Source organism: Ciconia boyciana, chromosome 10 (assembly GCF_034638445.1).
Source record: "Ciconia boyciana chromosome 10, ASM3463844v1, whole genome shotgun sequence".
Taxonomy (NCBI): domain Eukaryota; kingdom Metazoa; phylum Chordata; class Aves; order Ciconiiformes; family Ciconiidae; genus Ciconia; species Ciconia boyciana.
Genome location: NC_132943.1, coordinates 44,014,851 through 44,032,221, shown reverse-complemented (window position 1 = coordinate 44,032,221; position 17,371 = coordinate 44,014,851). Strand labels below are relative to the sequence as shown.

At 61.1% G+C, this 17,371-nt stretch overlaps 1 protein-coding gene across 1 annotated transcript in view; it reads right to left on the bottom strand.

The window, feature by feature from the left end:
• COL18A1 (collagen type XVIII alpha 1 chain) overlaps positions 1 to 17,371 on the bottom strand; it is a 41,812-nt gene that overhangs the window by 7,440 nt on the left and 17,001 nt on the right. Inside the window, 14 exon segments of the mRNA XM_072874375.1 lie at positions 926 to 970; positions 1,143 to 1,205; positions 1,346 to 1,495; positions 1,570 to 1,623; positions 1,779 to 1,865; positions 1,971 to 2,033; positions 2,124 to 2,150; positions 2,257 to 2,427; positions 2,524 to 2,550; positions 2,640 to 2,743; positions 2,863 to 3,001; positions 3,184 to 3,243; positions 3,336 to 3,419; positions 6,310 to 6,854. Coding sequence (XP_072730476.1) covers positions 926 to 970; positions 1,143 to 1,205; positions 1,346 to 1,495; positions 1,570 to 1,623; positions 1,779 to 1,865; positions 1,971 to 2,033; positions 2,124 to 2,150; positions 2,257 to 2,427; positions 2,524 to 2,550; positions 2,640 to 2,743; positions 2,863 to 3,001; positions 3,184 to 3,243; positions 3,336 to 3,419; positions 6,310 to 6,854 — 1,619 coding nt within the window.

Below are 17,371 nucleotides of genomic sequence, written 5' to 3'. Positions count from 1 at the left end.
AACGGTCCCTGCCTGGTGCCTGCAAGCGGGAGGCAGCGCATCCCCTCCCGCATCCCCAAACCACCCCCTGGGACAGAGCACAGATGCTCCCCTGTCTCCGGGGCAGAGGGGCTTTGTGGGATGGGGCATCGCCCAGCTCCGGTGTCCCTCGTCCCGGCGGTCCTCACATGGCACCGGCTCCCTGCGCGATGCGCACAGTGGCCACCAGAGGCTCGTCTAAAACCATAAATGTGATTTTTCTTCTCGCATGCGTCGCGGCTCCGATGCGGTGGCAAGGCTCAGCGCTGAGGGGGGATGCTCAGCGGCACCCTCGCGCTTTGCTACGGGTCTCCGAGCAGCAGAATCAGTCCTTGCGCCTGCTGCCGACCCATCTGCCCTCTCCCATCAGCAGTGTTAAGGAACCTTAACTCTTGAGGCTCTTGCCCCCAGCTCAGGCTGTGGTGGATGGGCCATCCGAAGGGGCACCCTGGCCCCCGAGGGAGGGGAGGGTGATCACGCGTGTCCCAGGAAGCCTTTACTTCCACCCTGGGGGATGCGGGGTGGCAAGAAGCTCGAGGAGGCGGGCAGAAGAGTGATGTGCAGAAGATAGGGGGTTTCCCAGCGGGGTGTGGGTACCCAAACTCCCCCAAGCAAACCCCCTTCTGTGCCTTGAAACACCCTGCTCGGCTTGCCGGCCCACTTCTCGAGGCAGCAGTACCTGGACCAAAGCCAAGTGAGGGTGGTGGGAGCCCGGCGAGCATTCTGGGGGTGGTCGGCGGCTCCACGCACCCTCGAGCCACAGCACTGCTCTGCTCTGGGAGGACCCCAAATACCAGCATCCCCCTCCCCGCTCCGGCATGAGGTGGCCCCCCAAGCAGCACCCCTGCCTCCACTCTGCTATGTACGTGGGACCCCCCCACCAAGAAACCCACCGCAGGCACAGTACCTTGGGTCCTGGTGCACCGGGGAGGCCGAGGTCACCCACATCGCCCTGGGGAGGAGGAGGAAGAAGAGGGTGTGAAGAAGCTGCCCTGCTCCAGGGACAGGTTGATGCTCCCCAGCCCAGGGACAGAAGGAGCTGGGACCTCCTGGAGATGTGCCAGGCGTGCCAGCTGCCCTGTGGGGGAGCTGTGACATGTTCCCACGGGACATGGGACACTCACCTGCTCTCCTTTGGGTCCCGGCTGGCCAGCCACCCCGTCTTTTCCAGGAGGACCCTGAGGACCCTGCAAGATGCCCAGGAGCTGGCTCCAGTGTGGAAAAACCCTGTGGGGCTGGTGGGCACCGAGCCCCCCACCACCACAGGGGGCAGTTACAGCCCCACCACCGTGGGGTGGCCCAGGGATAGGTCCCCTTGGCCACCTACCGCTGGCCCCGGTGGCCCGGGGATCCCATCCCTGCCTGGCAGCCCCGGCGGTCCCAGCAGGTCTGTGCGGTTCATCCCAAACCGTCCTGGCTCCCCTGGCAAACCAGGCACGCCGGGTGGCCCTGGGGGACCGGGCGGCCCTCGCGGACCCTAGAAGAGAAGGAAGGGACGATGGCTGCATGCGTCCCCCCGCTCCCTGCTGGCAGGAGAGGAGCCGCACTCACCCGCAGGCTCTCCAGGTCACCGCCGAAGCCAGAGCCCTCCATGTCGATGAAGGTCTGGGGGAGAAGCGCGAGGGTGATGTCAGGCACTGACGGCCAGGGTAGGGGTGCCCGGCGGCACGGGGATGCTGTCTGGGGGCTGGCAGCAGCATCCCGCTCCTCTGTGGCGCCGTACCCCCCACCCAGATCCCTGTATCCCAGGGGGTACCCACCAGTTTGTCATGCTTGGATGAGGGTCCTGGTGGTCCCGGGGGACCGGGTGGTCCAGGGGGTCCTCTCGGCCCCACGCCGGGGTCACCCTGGCACAGAAGAGAGAGCGCGGTTTGCAAGCGTAGCCCATCCGCCGGTGAGAGGAACAGCGGCAGCGGTGTGTGCCATCCCCCCACACCAGCACCAGCACTCACCTTCTCCCCCTTCAGACCGGGCTCCCCCGGCATCCCGGGGAATCCCTGGGGCCCCATATCGCCCTGCAAAGGGGAGCGGTGGGGGGTCAGTGGGCAGCGAGGCAAGGGGGGTGGCCGGCACCCATTGCCCCCCCACCCCCCCACCCCACTTACAGGTTTGCCATCCTCGCCGGGATCGCCCTAGGGTGGCAGAGAGGGGAGAGGTCAGTGTGCAGGCAGACAGGCAGGCAAGCAGGCAGGCGTGGGGGGAGAGGGGATACCCGAGGGGCGGGGGGGCTCGACTCACAGGCTCGCCATCCCTGCCAGGGGCTCCGTCCTTCCCTGGTGGCCCTGGGGGACCGGTGACCTGCTCCACCATCGAGCCGTCAGTGTGCCGCGAGAGGGTCCCAGGGGGGCCGGGGTCGCCCGGCTCCCCTTTCTGGCCCTTGGAGCCAGGATAGCCAAATCCAGCGCTGCCCTGGGGAGCCAAAGGAAAAGGGGATGGGTGGCACGTCCCCAGGGGTGGCAGCCCAGGCAGGCATGGCTTTGCCCCGGCGCACCCTGTGATGCTCACCTTAACGCCCAGTTCTCCTTTCTCCCCCTGCGGGACAGGAACAAAGAGGAGTGGGTGTCAAACACGGACACATTGGTGGCATCCTCAAGCCCCTGGGATCCCCCCCTCTCACCCACCTTTTCGCCCTTGACACTGCCCGTCCCCACAATGCTGCTGGTCCCGGAGTCCCCTTTCAGGCCACGCTCGCCCTTCTCCCCCTTTTCGCCTTTGGGGCCAGTGCCTGCAGGAAGGGAAAAGGGACCCAGTCGTGCTCGGGGATGGACACCCCACCACGTCCCTGCCGGTGTGCCCTGGGGCCGGCCGGCACGGTGGGGAAGGGGATGCTGCTGTCGGTATTACCTCCCGCAGAGACCTGCAGCGTCTCCTCTGCTCTGGTCCTCTCGGCTTGCTGCAGGGAGCCTCCGCCGCCCCTTGGCCCGCCACCCGCTGCCACGGGGGGAGAGGTGACGGGGACAGCATCCACCAGCCCCGGGACACCCTGTGCCAACAATAAGGGGACACTGCAGTGCCATTCATCTCCCAGTGCCCTCTCAAAAGGGGCAGGCGTCGGAACCCCGTTGGGCATCCCGGGACCTTGACCATGGAGGGCACCCAGCCCTCCTTGTCCCTAAAATCTTGGGGTCCTGCTACTGGGTGCAACACCTGTGGGCAACAACTCACCCTATCTTTCCCTGAGGGTTGGTGTCCATCTTCCACCCCGCTGCCGAAATCGCCAGAGACCTGCGTTTTCCCGGGTAGAAGGGGCGAGGAGTCAGCCGGGAGCACAGGGGGGCAGCCCCCTCACCTGCCCTGGCCAGGCTGTCAGCGCTCACCTCCTCAGTGTCATCCTCCTCTTCCTCACACTGGCGCTCGGCCGCCCGTGGGTCCCCTTGCAGCTTCAAGTCGGCAATCACCCCCTGGAAGGAAACCACACCAAGGGCAGCCACAGATGGACACGCACCACGGACAGACACGCACCACAAGCCACCTCACAGCACGATGTGACCTGCCGTGCCACCCGGCCACCACGTCCCCAGGCACCCTGTGTACATCAGGCTCTTTCACCCGGCGTGGAGAGCGGTCTCCACCTGAGCATCCATGTCCCAGCACAGCGAGGTTTCAACCTTGCAGCCCTGGTCCCCAGTGCCACCGGCACGGCTCGGTGAGCCATGAGGAAAAGCCCCATGCTGGCACCGGCACCAGGCCGGCCGAGCAGAGGCGGCAGCCAGGACCTGGCCAGCCAGACAGCAATGCTTTGGCCATGCTCCTCCTTCCCCCTCTCCGGAGGGCTCCCCAGCCTCTCCGCCCCAAGCAAGGGCCGCTGGCAGGGCCCAGCCAACTGCAGCCTCAGTTTTGTATTTCTTAGGCTAATCCATGCTTCCTTACCATTTATTTGGGTTTTGCAAGCACTGTGCGCATCCAAACCGCTTGTTTATACAAGAAACCGCCACAAATTCCTTCCTATGGATGCTGCCTCCAGACAAACCCCCGCAGCTGAGCTACCTGCACTGCCCGGAGGGCAGCAGACCCCTATCGATTGTGTGTGGGTACCAGCCTGAATCCCACGGCTTCCATAGCGAGTGGGGTCACCCGGTGTATCTCCGAGCCCAGCCCAGATCCTCGCTGCTGGGATGGGACACGGGGATGCTGCTGGGATGGGATGCTGCTGGGATGGGATGCTGCCCATCCCTCTGATCCCGTCGGGGAGGTGCCGGGGACCATGCTGAGAAGAGAGCTCGGAGAGGGCAGATACCTCTCGCTCGGCCTCTCTTCCCTGAGTGAGACATCTAAAATAATATTTGGGCTTGCTTGAAAGCACAGCGCAACACGTCCGGGAAAGAACTGTGCTCAGGAAACACAATGGGTTTAAGAAAACAAGAATCAGGGGCAGTTGCAGTTCATCCAGGCTGGCTATGATATTATAATATGAATATATTCTAAATATATTATATTACATATATATCATAAATATAATATATTATAAGTATAGTCTATTTTAAATATATATTATTTTTACATATAAATATATATATAAAAATCCCTCCCACAAGCAAATGCCCCCCAGGTGGGTTGTGACCTCCTCCAGCTGCTCGCCCTGGCGACAGCCGGCTCTAATCCATCCCTCTCCTCCCTGCCGAGCACCAGCATCAAGCCCAAGCTTTGATAAATGCAGCACTTCAGCCTGGCCTTCCTGGTCCTGGGCCTTGCCGGAGGCGTCGCAACCAACCCGGTTCCAGCCCTGAGCTGAGGCATCCCCGTGAGGGATGGTTATAAGGGCCCTGTGCAGCCTGTTTGCCCCAATAAAGGGGGCAGCAGCACCGTAGGTCTTATCCTACATCCAGCTGCAATCAAACCCTCCTGCCAGAGCCCGGCTGAGATCCCATTTACAGTAACGCCCTTGATATCTGCTGTCCCACGGGCTTCTGTATTACCTGCAGGCTTCGTCCCTCCAGGTTTCATCCCATTGACACAAAGGCAACTCGGGAAGAAGCACAGATGCCAGCTGAGACCCCACCAGCAGCCCTCCAGCTGCCCATGAGCAGCTCGTCTCACGGCTTGACTGAGGGCCAGGTTTTAATCTGCTTGACGCCCCGTTAGTTCCAGATAACGCGAGTCAGGGCTGGTCAGCGGTGGAAATACCACGAGGCAGTCAGATGCCAAGGAGACATTCAAGCCTGCACTCCCTGCTCCCGTCTCGGCCGGCCGAGGCAGTCAGCCTCCATCCCTCGATGGCCAGCTATTCCTGGCGGGAAAACCGGGGGCGGGCAGTGGGATCGGGTGTTTGGCAAGCTCGGGAACATCATCTGCTAGAAAGGCAGGAGTGCTTCACTCTGCTTCGGGCTGTTGCTTTGCCTTCCAGCTGGTGCCAAACCCTCTCCAGCTGGGGAAAGGAGTTCCTTCACGGCCATGACCTGGCCCTCCCAGCAGGTTCAAGAGAAAAAAATTGCTCTTGAGACCTCAAGGGACCAACTCAAATCCCAGCACAAACTGGTCCCCAGCCCATCAATCATTAACCCTTCTCGGAGGAGCTTTTCCCGCCCAAAGTGGTTTACCTGGCACTGCGGCAGCATTACTCGTTAGTCAAGATGATGTTTAAGCTCAGAAACGTGCTTTGCAAAGCTCCCCAGGAAAAGCATCGCTCCACTCAGCAGAGCCTCTGTTGCTGGGCAAACCGCGCTCAACCCAGGAGAAACCCGGCAGTGCAATCCTGAACTTTCCTTTCCTCAAGCACCACAGGGGATTTCCACGTCAGCTGGGCATTTTCCCCACACTTTCCATAAACCTTATCTAGAACATAAGTCATGCTCAAATCACGGGCTGAGCTATCACCTTCTCTCCTTGCTCTCCAAAGTCTTCCTGCAGATACTGCCCAATGTCAGCCAGCAAAGATATGCTCCAGCCCAAGCATTTTTTCCAGCTAAGAGAGACATTTTACCAGCCAAACCAGCTCCTCCACCAAACGAGTTGGGTATTTTTAGCAAAGGGGAGACTCGAAGTGGCTCAGCGTTTGCTGGGAAAGGTATGGGCAATGGTGGGTGCTGTAGCACAACCCCACCTCCTCCTGCCAGCCCACCTTGAGAGCTTTGCCTTAGTGAGACCCAAGACAATAAAGTTGGTGACATCTCAAGCCACCTTCCCCCCCCCACCTCAAGCATCTCCTTTCTCAGGGATGCATGCGGAGCATGGCCGCTGGTTTGTCTTCTGGGCAAAGAGGCTGCTTCAACAGGCACAGGCTGGTGTCACATCCCTCCGGCCTCACCCAGGATTCTCCTTGGAGATGCTCCTGGGAGTGACCCAAGGCCTTACCTGGTATTTATCTGGGTCGGCTCCTCCAGCCTGAGCAACAAAGAGCCCGGAGCCATCTTCCAGCTCCATCTCGTCCGGGGAGCGCTCAAAGTGGACCCGCTCGTGCTCCTCACAGTCCAGGTAGAGAACGACTACGTCCTCCTCCACACTGATGGCAAAGCGCGTCCACTGGTTGAGCAAGGTGGGCACGGTGAAGGTGGCTGCTGCATATGATCTTGGTGAGCCCGGCTCTGTGTAGTAGAAGATGATCTGCTGCCTGCCCATCCGCAGCTCCGAGAGCTTGACACCCACATAGATGATGCTCTGCGAGGAGTCTGTGATGGCAAAGAGCACGCCGGCCCGGGGGGTGGTGGGCTGGATGTGGAACAGGAGGGAAAAGTCCCGGTAGAAAGGGCTCGGCAGGTGGTACCGGGCCACCTGGCCTGTGTTGGCATTGGGGCCGAAGACGTAGCCGGGGTTGTTGTCGGGGCCATAAATTTTGAGGATCTCCTCTGGTGGGGGGTCTCCGATCAGCTCCAGGAGGCTGACCTCAGTGCTCAGGTTCTCTGCAAGAGGAAGGGAAAGGGGACAGTCACAACTGGCCCAGCAAGCATGGTCACCCTCAGCAAGGCACCTTGGGGGGACACCATGGGCTATGCCTCCCCCAGACGCCACTCTTCAACGGCTCCCTCTGCTTGCCCTCCCCAGGACCCGGGATTTTCCTTCAGGCTGCAGGTTGGCCAAGGCAGCAGCGCTCCTTGAGCTGCTCCCACCGCACAGTTGGGACGTGGCTCTCAAAATGCCACCCATTCCCTGCTGCTGGCCCTCCAACCACAGCCAGGACATCCCTGAGATGGGATAAAACCAAAGGGATCTTGCCCATGGTAGCAACACGCCCGTGCAGGCAGCGGGGGATGCTGCCGGAGCACTGGGAAGCTGAACAACCATGGAGCCGTGAGGAAGTGTGTTGCATCCGTACCCGCTCCGGGGTCACAGTGACCCCCCACATCATCCCAGGACAAGCTTATGGGGTCACCCCAGCTGGGAATAAATCAGAGCCATCCCCTTGCAACACCCTGGGAATGGGGCTCAAGCCAGCGCGCCCCATCAGCTTCCCAGATGATCTCAATTTGGAGCTCGCCTCCTTTCCCGACTCCTTTTTCTCAAGGCGCTTGGGGAAGTTCTGCTCGGGACGGTCTCTCCTACCCGACGCAGCTGAACATCTGGCCGGGGCAAGCCGGCCCTCTGTACGCCAGCTCCCGTTGTTTTGGCAGCAGGCACATCCTCATCGCCCACACACCGGGCGCTGGATTCCTCCTCTCCTATGTCAACCTCTCGGGCGGGTGCCAACTCGATGGGATCGAGCACGCCGGGTGCTTTTTAACTCCGTGTTTCCCGGGAGCGAGAAAACCCAACCACCCCGGCTCTGAAATGGCCGAGGGCTCCGCACTGGGAACAGATGCTTGGTGCTGATTTTGGCCCCGTCCCTGGAGTCAGGAGCAGGAGCTGAGACAATTCAATGTCCCCAAGTCCATCCCTGGTGTTTCATGTGAGCAATGGGGGTTATCAGAGGTGTGTTGAACCCGGAAGGACCAGCCAGGAACCTCCTCCCTGCTCTGGAGCCAGGCATTTTCCTCCAGAGCTCTTACAAAAAATAAAAAGAGGAGGGGAAAAAAAAAAAAAAGAAAGAAGAAGAAATCAGCCCAGCCTTGCCCAGCCTGGAAGGAAAACACGTCTCTTGGGATGGTGAGAGGAGATTAAAACCTGGGTGCCTCTTCCAAAGCCTGCGGGTACCTGCGCACAAGGAGCATCCCCAGCCTCCCCCTACTGCCAAGTCCCAATGCCAGTGCCAGCCCCGTGACAGGGACCCAGGCAGCGGGGATGTTAGAAATGTCACTGATTAGAGGTGGGGGCAAGTTTTCTCTCTCCCAGACCCACTGATCCTCTCCTGAGCCTGCTGCTCTGAAACTACTCTGTGCCCACCCTGCTCCCCCAAGTCCCCAGTCCCTCCCAAGCTTGGCACCTCAAAACTGAGCACCCGGCTGGGAAGAAACCTCCCCCCCAGTCTTGCACCAGCCCTAACCCCCTCATCTGCCCTGCACTGGGATTGCGCTTCCCCATGGAGCATCCCCAGCCCGCTCAGAGGGGAAGGGCTCCGCACAGCCCCTCTGCCTCGCTGGCCGCAGGGACCTCTGGATCCTGGAGCCCCGCAGCCTTTTGAGCCCAGCATCCTTTCGTGCCCAGATGTGCGCAGCCTTACACCAAAAACGACGGGGCGAGCGAGCGGGGCTCCCCCGGACCCACAGCGAGCCCCAGCCTGGCACCCATCCTTGAGACACCCTATGCTCAGGCACCCCACAAGCCAGCTCCCACCGTCCCACTCCCAGCCGCACCGTCCCCAGCCGTGCCAGCTACCCTGCAGCAGGCGGCTGCGGCCAAGCCGACTGCAAACACCAGGATGCAGGGATGGAGCTTATCTCAGGCTGGAGGAGGCCAAATTCACAGCAGCTTTAAGGGAAGAGGAAACCAGAGCTTCCTCCTGGGGGTCCACACGGGTGTAAGAGCCGGCGCTGCAACTTCTGCAGCCACACAGGCCATCGTCTGCCCCTGGGGCTCGGGATGATGGGGGACAGGCTGAAAGAGGCTTTTGTTTTTTTCAATGCAATTTTCAACCACGCTCCCCTTGGCGTTTCAGCTGGCTCTGGGATCCTCCCTCCTCTCCAAACATGCCACTCGCCCCCGAGCCAGGGTGGGAGCTGGGTGCCCGCACTTCCCAAAGCTAACAGGGACACATCTTTCCCCTGAGCAACGTGCAAAGCAGACAGAAGCCAGGGCTGCGAGGCCGGATGGGTCCTGGGGAGTGGGGGAGGTAAGGGGAGACCCCTTTAAACAGCTGCTCCCCTGCAAAAGCCAAGTGCCCTTCTCAACCCCAAACCTTTCAGGCCATGCCTGCTTTTTCCAAAGGGCACCCAGTGCTCAAATATCACAACCTCTTCTCCCTGTGGCAAACTGGCAGCACCCACTGTGGAGCACAGAGAGCCAGAGACAGCTGATGCCGCAGCGGTTTCGGGATGGGTGCTGGCATGGGATGGCTGTGGGGATGCCTCTGGCCGCAGCAACCCAGGCATTTGCTCTTGTTGCCATTGGAAAGGACCCAGGGATGCTCGAAGCCACCTTCCTGCTCTGCCATGACCTTCCTGGCTGGCCCAAGCCAGGGCTGCCAGTGTGGCCCCATGCGTCCCATCCCTGCTGGGATGCAGAGGACCCCCAGCATGCAGGAGCATCTCAAGTCTCTCCATGGGGTGCACCACAGTCCCCACGTCTCCCACCCATTCCTGGGAGTGACTGCCGCCTTCTGAGCATCCCCATGATCCCGCTACACCCCCACGGGGTCGGCCAGCGAACAGAGCCGCTTTGACGCCGAGGGGACCATGTGCGCGACCCTTGTCCGCTGGCCCCAGCTAAATCGCCCCTCTGATGGCAGCGGGTGTCTCGCCGCTCCTGGTCGGCAGCCCCGGGTCATCACCCGAGGGCGCGGGGGGCCGGCACGGGAACACAGCCTCATTCAGAGGGCTCGGCGGGGGGAGCGGCGAGCTCCCGCTCCTGCTTTCATCCCAAACTGTGTTCTTGCTCTTACACCCTGACATGCATTCCTCGGAGCGCCAGTCCCCCCCGCACTCCCTTCCTTCCCCCCCCGCTGAAGAGGCACATCTCGGTCCCCAGCTGACTTACACAAGGGTCACAACCACCTAATGATGAAGCTGGAGGCGAAGCAACCTCTCCTGCCTGCCAAGCAGGGGGGGAATCAAACATTAGCCGTTGGGTAAATCATTAACCCCAAAGCAAAGGGCCGCGCTGGGAGACGGAAGCGTGCGAGCACGGTCGCGGGTCACCTTGAAGCTTCCTCACTGCCACAGTCCCCGATGCTGCTGCAGTCGGGTGGGTGCAGGGTCCTGGTCCTTCCCCTGTCCCTGCGGGGAGCTGCCAGCTCTGCAAGCTCCTGGGAGGGATACCCCAAAGCCCTTTGGCTTTGCTGCACTCTGCGGCACCTGCAAACCAGCCCCGAACACCGGCACAATGCTCTTGGGCAGCATCTCTTGTCCTGGCCACCAGGACGCTGCCTTTTAACCTGGCCACTGTGTTTCACCGGGGGTGAAAGAGCCCGAGGAGGGGATGGTGATGCTCAGCCTTGCGGAGGGAGCCAAAACCCGCTGGCGGTCCCTGTTTGAAGAAACTGAGGCTGGATGGAAAGTGATTTTGGACTCAGCAGCATCCCCTGGGGACAAGGCAGAAGCATCCCTCAGCGCCTAAAAACCTGGGGGAGTCTGGGGAGGGGAGACACATATACACACATGACCCAGCCACATTACCTGCAGAAGCATTAATAAAGACACAAGAATACCCTTCATCCTCCTTGGGGAGAGCATCGCAAGGCAGAGGCAGGCGCCCGCCGGCCAAGTGCGTCCAACACTGGTCTCTGACGGCCTCGCAGAAGCCCTGGCAGGGCGGGGGGGTTACAGGGACCGAGGCACTACACCCGGGGAGCAGGAGCAAGCAGAGAAACCACTCCACGTAGCGATGGCACCGCGATTCAAGCAGCCCCTCCCACTCATGCAAAGCCGCCCGAATTTCTGCCTCGCTGCTGTGGCGGAGGTAATTTGGTAATCTGAAATGGTCGGTGCCCAGCACACTGCAGAAGGACAGGCGGGTTGGGACAGGCAGGCAACGGCCGGCCGGTGGCATCAGTCTGGGTAACAAGGATGCGAGCCCCGCGCCACTACTACCGTAGAGTCGCGCAGCGGCAGTTAGTAAATCAAACTCGCGAGGACTGAAGTTATCAGCAAGAGGAGGATCCACACCATTAGCCACCCTCCTGTTAGGCAAAGGAGGGCTCCGGCTCCCGTTCATGCCGGCCAGAGCCAGCCCCCGGTGGCCGGTGCCGTGCCACAGGTTCGGTGGGGCGGGCGATGCTCCATGGTGGTGTCGGGGCGTTTGCGCCGTGGGGTCCCGGGGCGGCACCGCCTGCTCGTGGGTACCATCACCTGGTGAGAAAGGGAAAGGGGCACTACCTGGCCAGGGACCTGCCGGTCTCTGCAAGGACACCCGTGTCCCCGTCGCTGCGGGGGGCCCCGTCCCCAGGAGCTGTGGTTCCTCAGTGGTCCCTGTCCCCAGGAGCTGCGGTTCCTCAGTGGTCCCCATCCCCAGGAGCTGCGGTTCCTCAGTGGTCCCCATCCCCAAGAGCTGCGGTTCCTCAGTGGTCCCTGTCCCCAGGAGCTGTGGGTCCTCGGTGGTCCCTGTCCTCAGGAGCTGCGGATCCTCAGCGGAGCTGCTGGCCGCATCCTGGCCAGGGGTAGGTGACATGCTGCGGGGAGGAGTGATGCTTGGCCGTGCTGTGCTCTCCACCAGCCCCGTGGCATTCCCGTCCCACTGCTTGGTGTTTTTGGCCGCGGTCCCCTCACCCGTAGGTGCTGCTGTGCCGGGATCCGGCTCCTGGCGCTGTGCGGTGGTGACGTCCCCCACCACCTGGCCACCCCACGTCCCCAGGGACGCGCTGGGGGTGGGAGCTGCCACAGAGGCGAGCGGCTCCGGTGCCGCGGTTCCCTCACCCGGTGCCACTGGGCTTCCTGTGGTCTTCGTGCTGCCCCAAATCCAGTCCAGGAGCTGCGTTTCGGAGGAGGAGAAGCAGCAAGCCAGGAGGAGCAGAAACCCCAGGCGAGGTGGGGCCGGGGCCATTAGGAAGGGAAAACGAGCCCTGTTGCTTCAGAGGACGAAATGAAGAGGCCAGAGGAGGGAAAGGAGGGAAGAGGCAGGAGTTTTGCCCCGACCAGACTCCCGGAGTGCTCACATCGCTCTCTCCTCTCCGGCTCTGGCGCAAGACCCTTCAAACCGGAGCACAGAGGGAGGAGTGGCCGTGCCGCCGGCCCTGCCAAACCCTCCTCTCCTGAGCGCCAGCCTCCCTGCACCCGGCACGGCCCCCCGAGGACCCCACCACCCAGCTGTCCCCACCTGAGCCCCCCAAAACCTCTGGGAGCCGAGCCAGCCCTCAGACGCACCCTGTTCCCTGTCCCAGCTGCTGCTGCCAGCTTTTTAACTCCTTCCTGCCCAGGAAATTCTAAATCCTCTCTCCCTGCTCAGTGGATCTGGTTAAATTACCGGCGTCGAGAGCCGTGCATGGCGGGGTCACACATGGAGACGGTCCCCACAGATGCCAAGCTTCAGTGGGACATACAAGTCCCCCCTTCCAGGTCTCAGGGAAAGGTTATAACCTCAGAGCAAAACCAAACAAGGAGGGAAAAAAATCCCAGAAAACATTTCCAAGATTTCCACTGGCCGGAAACACAAGTCCCAAAAGTCAAGTGCTTTTGAGCCGCTTTCCCAGCTCGGTTACAGGGCCAGGACCCCCCCAGGTGCTGTCTCAGGACAGCGAGGGGAGCGTCTGCGATCCCCCCCGTGCTGCGAGCGTCACGCGCCAGTGACATCTGGAAGCCAGGAGGTCTGAGCAATCGTAACCTTGAGTACTTGAGTTTTACTGAAGCCTGGGATGAAAATCTCCCCTGGGCAGCACTGGCGCTCTCCCAGGCCACAAAAACTTCAGTCGCTCTTCGTCCCAGCTTAAAAAAAAATCACCCAAAATCCACCTATCTATCTGACCTATTTCCCCACCTCAATGGTGCCCAGCTCTGGAGATGACAAGCCCTCATCCCTGGGGAGCACCAAGTCCCCGGTCCCCTGCTGGGATGCAGCACACCCACAGACCACACCACCACGCTGCTCATGCCATGACGCGGGGCAAGTCACCTTTGTGGCTCAAAAAGTGTCCCCGAGAAGGGACATTGACGGGGAGGTGACAATTTCGGCTCCCCCTAGCCGGGATGCTGCACGGCTGGGAAAGCCACGGTCTGCGGTAATGCGGTCCCACAATGCAGAGAGGGAAGGGATGCAACTCTCCTGACGCTCCAGTTTAAAAATATTCAGGAAAAGCACTGAAATGAATGCTCAGATATCTCTTTTGCTTTACGCAACATTTCCCACGCTACTTTTTAAGCGAAACGGGTTAGTGTTCCCCTTAAAATGACAGCTGGCATGGCAAGGATGCTGTTGCTAATAGGCTTGCCCCACGACGGATGCTGTTAGGGGCGCGTGTTGTGGAACAGCCCACGACTAATCTCATGCGGGACGCATTTTTGTCCGTATGTCAGAGCTTCCGTACAGCCCCCCCCCGAAGCTCATATGCTCCCATCAACCTGATGAAAGGAGCCAGCCTGCCAACCCACCCCGGCATGTTTGGACAGGACCCTGCTGCGCCCGGCTCTGCTCCCCTGGGGTGAGGGTGCGGCATCCCGGCAGGGTGCAGGACCCTCCCTGCGTCCTCGGCACGTCCAAGAGGGATGCCGGTGACTGCTGCTCCTCTCCCACTGGTGGGGAGGGCAGAGGGAAAAGCTTGGTGCTCCCATGGCCTCTCCCCCAAACTGGGGGGAGATAAGCGGGGTGGGTGCCAGCCTGCAGCAGGGATGCGATCCAAGCGCCCCGGAGCCACGCAGCGTCTCCAAGGCAGCTCCCAGAGCCAGGGGGGAGCATCACGAGCCCCGATGAGCCGCCTCATCTCAGCCAGGAGGGTTTCAGCAGTGGCACCATGCTGGGGTGCCCCAAGCGTGTGCAGACACAATGCCCAGCCAGAAAAAAATCCCCTTTCTCCCTTCTGCTGGGATTAGGCAGCTCACGATAGCGGAGCAGAGGAAAGCAGCGATGCCGCGGGACCTCCCCGCACGCAGGGGTGCCGCCAGCCCTCGTTAAGTCAATGATCTTCATTTCACTGCACACCTCTGTGCCGGCGGCTACCAGGGAAGGAGCCAGGGCTGGGGTGTCTCAAAATAAGGGACCTGGGATTTCCAAAATAAGGGCCGGGAGGGTGGCCTGGTGGCACAGGTGGCACTGGAGCATCCCGACCCAGCGTGCCCAGCTCTGCCACTGACCAAGCGGCCAGGCTGGGACAGAGAACGTTACCAGCTGGTGAAATATTTTGGAGAAGTATTTCCCCAAAGAGAAGCCACGGCAGCTGGCTTGCTGGCAGAGCAGGGGAAAGCCCTTGTTTTAGCCTCTGCTAGGCTAAAGGCTCTCAAAAAGCACTTTGCACGCTCCAGGGGATGCTGCCAGAAGCTCACCATGACTTTGCACTTCTTTAAAGCAAAACTGGACCCTAAGTCTGGTCCCAGTTCCCTCCTGAACAGGCTGGCTGCATCTTCCACTGCTCTCCATCATCTGCTGGTGCAGCCCGGCCCCTCTGGAAAAAGGGGGATGAGGCTGCCCTGCTCATTGCGGGCTCAGTCCTGTCCCAGAAGAAAAGAAAAGAGAGGGGGGAAAAGGGGGGGGGAGGAGAAGAGAGAGGGGGCAAAAGGAGGGGGGGAAGGGGGCAAAAGGGGAGGGCAAAGGGGGGGACAGGGGGAAAAAGAAGGGGAAAAAGAAGGGGAAAGAGGGGGGAAAGAGGGGGGAAAGAGGGGGAAAGAGGGAAAGAGGGGAAAGAGGGGGAAGGGGGGAAGGGGGGAAGGGAAGGGAGGAAAGAGGGGGCGTAGAGGGGGGAAACGGGGGAAAGGGGAAGGGGGATGGGGGGTAGGGGGGGAAGAGGGGCGGAAGAGGGGCGGAAGAGGGGCGGAAGAGGGGAAGGAGGGGGAAGAGGGGGTGAAGGAGGGGGGAAGAGGGGGGAAAGAGGGGGAAGAGGGGGGAGAGGGGGAAGGGGGGGAGAGGGGAAAGACGGGGGAAAGGGGGGAAAGACGGGGGGGCAAACAGAGGAAAAAAGCTCCTGCCACGCAGGTTTCAGACCTGCAGCATCCCATCAGCCGTTAAAGAAAAACAATGTTATTCTTTGGGGCCGAAGTGGGGCCGAGTGAGCGGGTTTCAAGCGACCCCGCCACGCGTGTCCCCTGCCAGGCGAGCAGCCCGTGGCAGTGGTGGCAGTGGCCGGGGACGGCAAACCCGGCCATGAACAGAGCGGGCTTCGCGGCGTGCGCTGCGTCCCCAGCTCACGTCCCGAGCCCTCGCCGGGGCAGCTCTGGGTTGCTCTCCCCTCAGCTTTTTGGGAGGGGACGGGGACCCTGCCCCAGCCCAGCTCAGCAAACCTCCCCTCCACAGCAAGAGCCGGGCTGGCGGAGACGGACAGACAGACGGACAGGCAGACGGACAGCAGAGGGAGCCTCAGGCCGAGCAGAGCGTGGAAGCACCCTCAGGAGACCCGTTTTGCTGCACCCCATCAGGGGTGACGACCCATCCCGGTGGCCGATCCCGGCCACCAGCCCAGAGGTCACCGAGGTCTGGGCAGGGACGGGCAGCGGTTTTTGACAGAGTGCAGGCAGGGAGCTGCTCGCATCTCAAGGAAAGGTCTCCGCAAACCAGCGGGGGACCCCGGGTCTGAGACGTCCCAAGTGAGGAGCCTTGAGCCCAAAAAGATTCAGCGCAGCCGCAGAAAGGGCTTTAACGCCGACAGCAGATCTTGCTGCCAAGAGATTGAGCCACAGAGGGAAAGACCCCCCCCAGGGTACCCCCTGCTCAGCCACACACCCCTGGAACCAGGGAAGGATGGAGGTCACAGCATCCCCGTGGCACAGCTCCCAGGGAGCCTCCCTTAACAACTGGGGGCTTTAATTCGCCCATTACGGGGCTATTTTTATCCATTTTCTGTTTGCCAGCTCCAGCCCCGACTTCCCCCAGCCTGCAGGCAGGATGGCTGCAAATCGCCTCTTGCTTTTGGCCACCAGTAAGAATATCCCCGGTCCCTTTGGAGCAGCTGCGCCGACCCACACGCAGCATTGGTGGGGTCAGCCCCGGGATGCAAACACACCGTAGCCCCACGACCTTTCCAGAGCCCACCAGCAGCTTGCCAAAAGCTTGCTGGGTTACCACCAGCAATGGCAACATTGCTGTAGGCTGCTTGAGAAAGCATCCACCTCCAAAGGGCACAAAACCACAGCAGAGCAAGCGCTTGGAACCACCGCTGATGCCCCATTTGCCGCTGATCTCCCCTTCCATGGATGCTGCTGGGGAAGGAAGGAAGGCAACCTTGACACCGGCAAAGCCAAAATGCTGGAGGAGGCAGGAGCACTCATGCAGCGAGCAGAAAAATTCAGTGACTGTCAGCAGCAGATGGTATCTATAAATCCTATGGATGTTTGGGATTTTAATCTGTTCTTCATCTAAAAGCCCAAACAACAGTTAAAAGGCCCTCATCAAGACACACCACGAGGATATTGCCACATCCCGAGCCGCTGACCTCCCATGTGGAGACAGCCCCCGGGGAGAGACAGTGGGACCTGGCCCACGGATGGACACTCAGCCAGGGAGATGGGAAGGCACGGGCTGGGGACAAGGATGCACGGGGGCCGAGCTGGCATGAGTGACGGCACCCATCGCGGCCCCAAAAAAGGATGCAGGTGCCAGTTTGCGGGGACCTGCCTCCAGGTCAGCATTTCCCCTGGCCTCCGGCTATGCAACACCGCCGAGCTCCCGGGACCGCAGCGTTCCTAAACATTTACTCATGGAGAGCTAGAAACATCCTCCCAGCAAATTCCTCGATAAGATAAACCATAAAAATGTCACAACTGCCTCAGGGAGCCATCAAATAACCCCGGGGGGAAGAAGGGCAGCCGTGCCCAGACCCCCGCCGTTACCTGCATCCTCCTCCCGCTCCCGAACTGAGCGGAGACGGAGGCACCCACTGCGCTGGGGCATGCATCCTATTCATTTAAGGAGTATTTTTGTCAGCCCTCATGGGAAATTATGCAGGCAACGGCAGCGGGCAGGGCAAGCAAAGCACAAAGCAAACAGTCTTCCTTCCAAGTGTGGCTAAAAATACCCGCGGGGGTCGAGCCCCTGGGGAACAGCACGCCAAGGGGCAGGTCTCACTGAAGGCATCTCGAGTTTGCCTTGTAACTCGTTACCCTCCAGCGAAGACCGGGAGCCCCGAGCTCGAGAAGGCATAGACAAGAGATGCTGGCGGTCCCCTTTTCCCCATCCGCATGGGCAGGAGGACAAGGCAGCAGGGGCAGGGAGTTGGGGCTGGGGTGACTTTGGCCACCCTGCAAGGTGCCCTGGC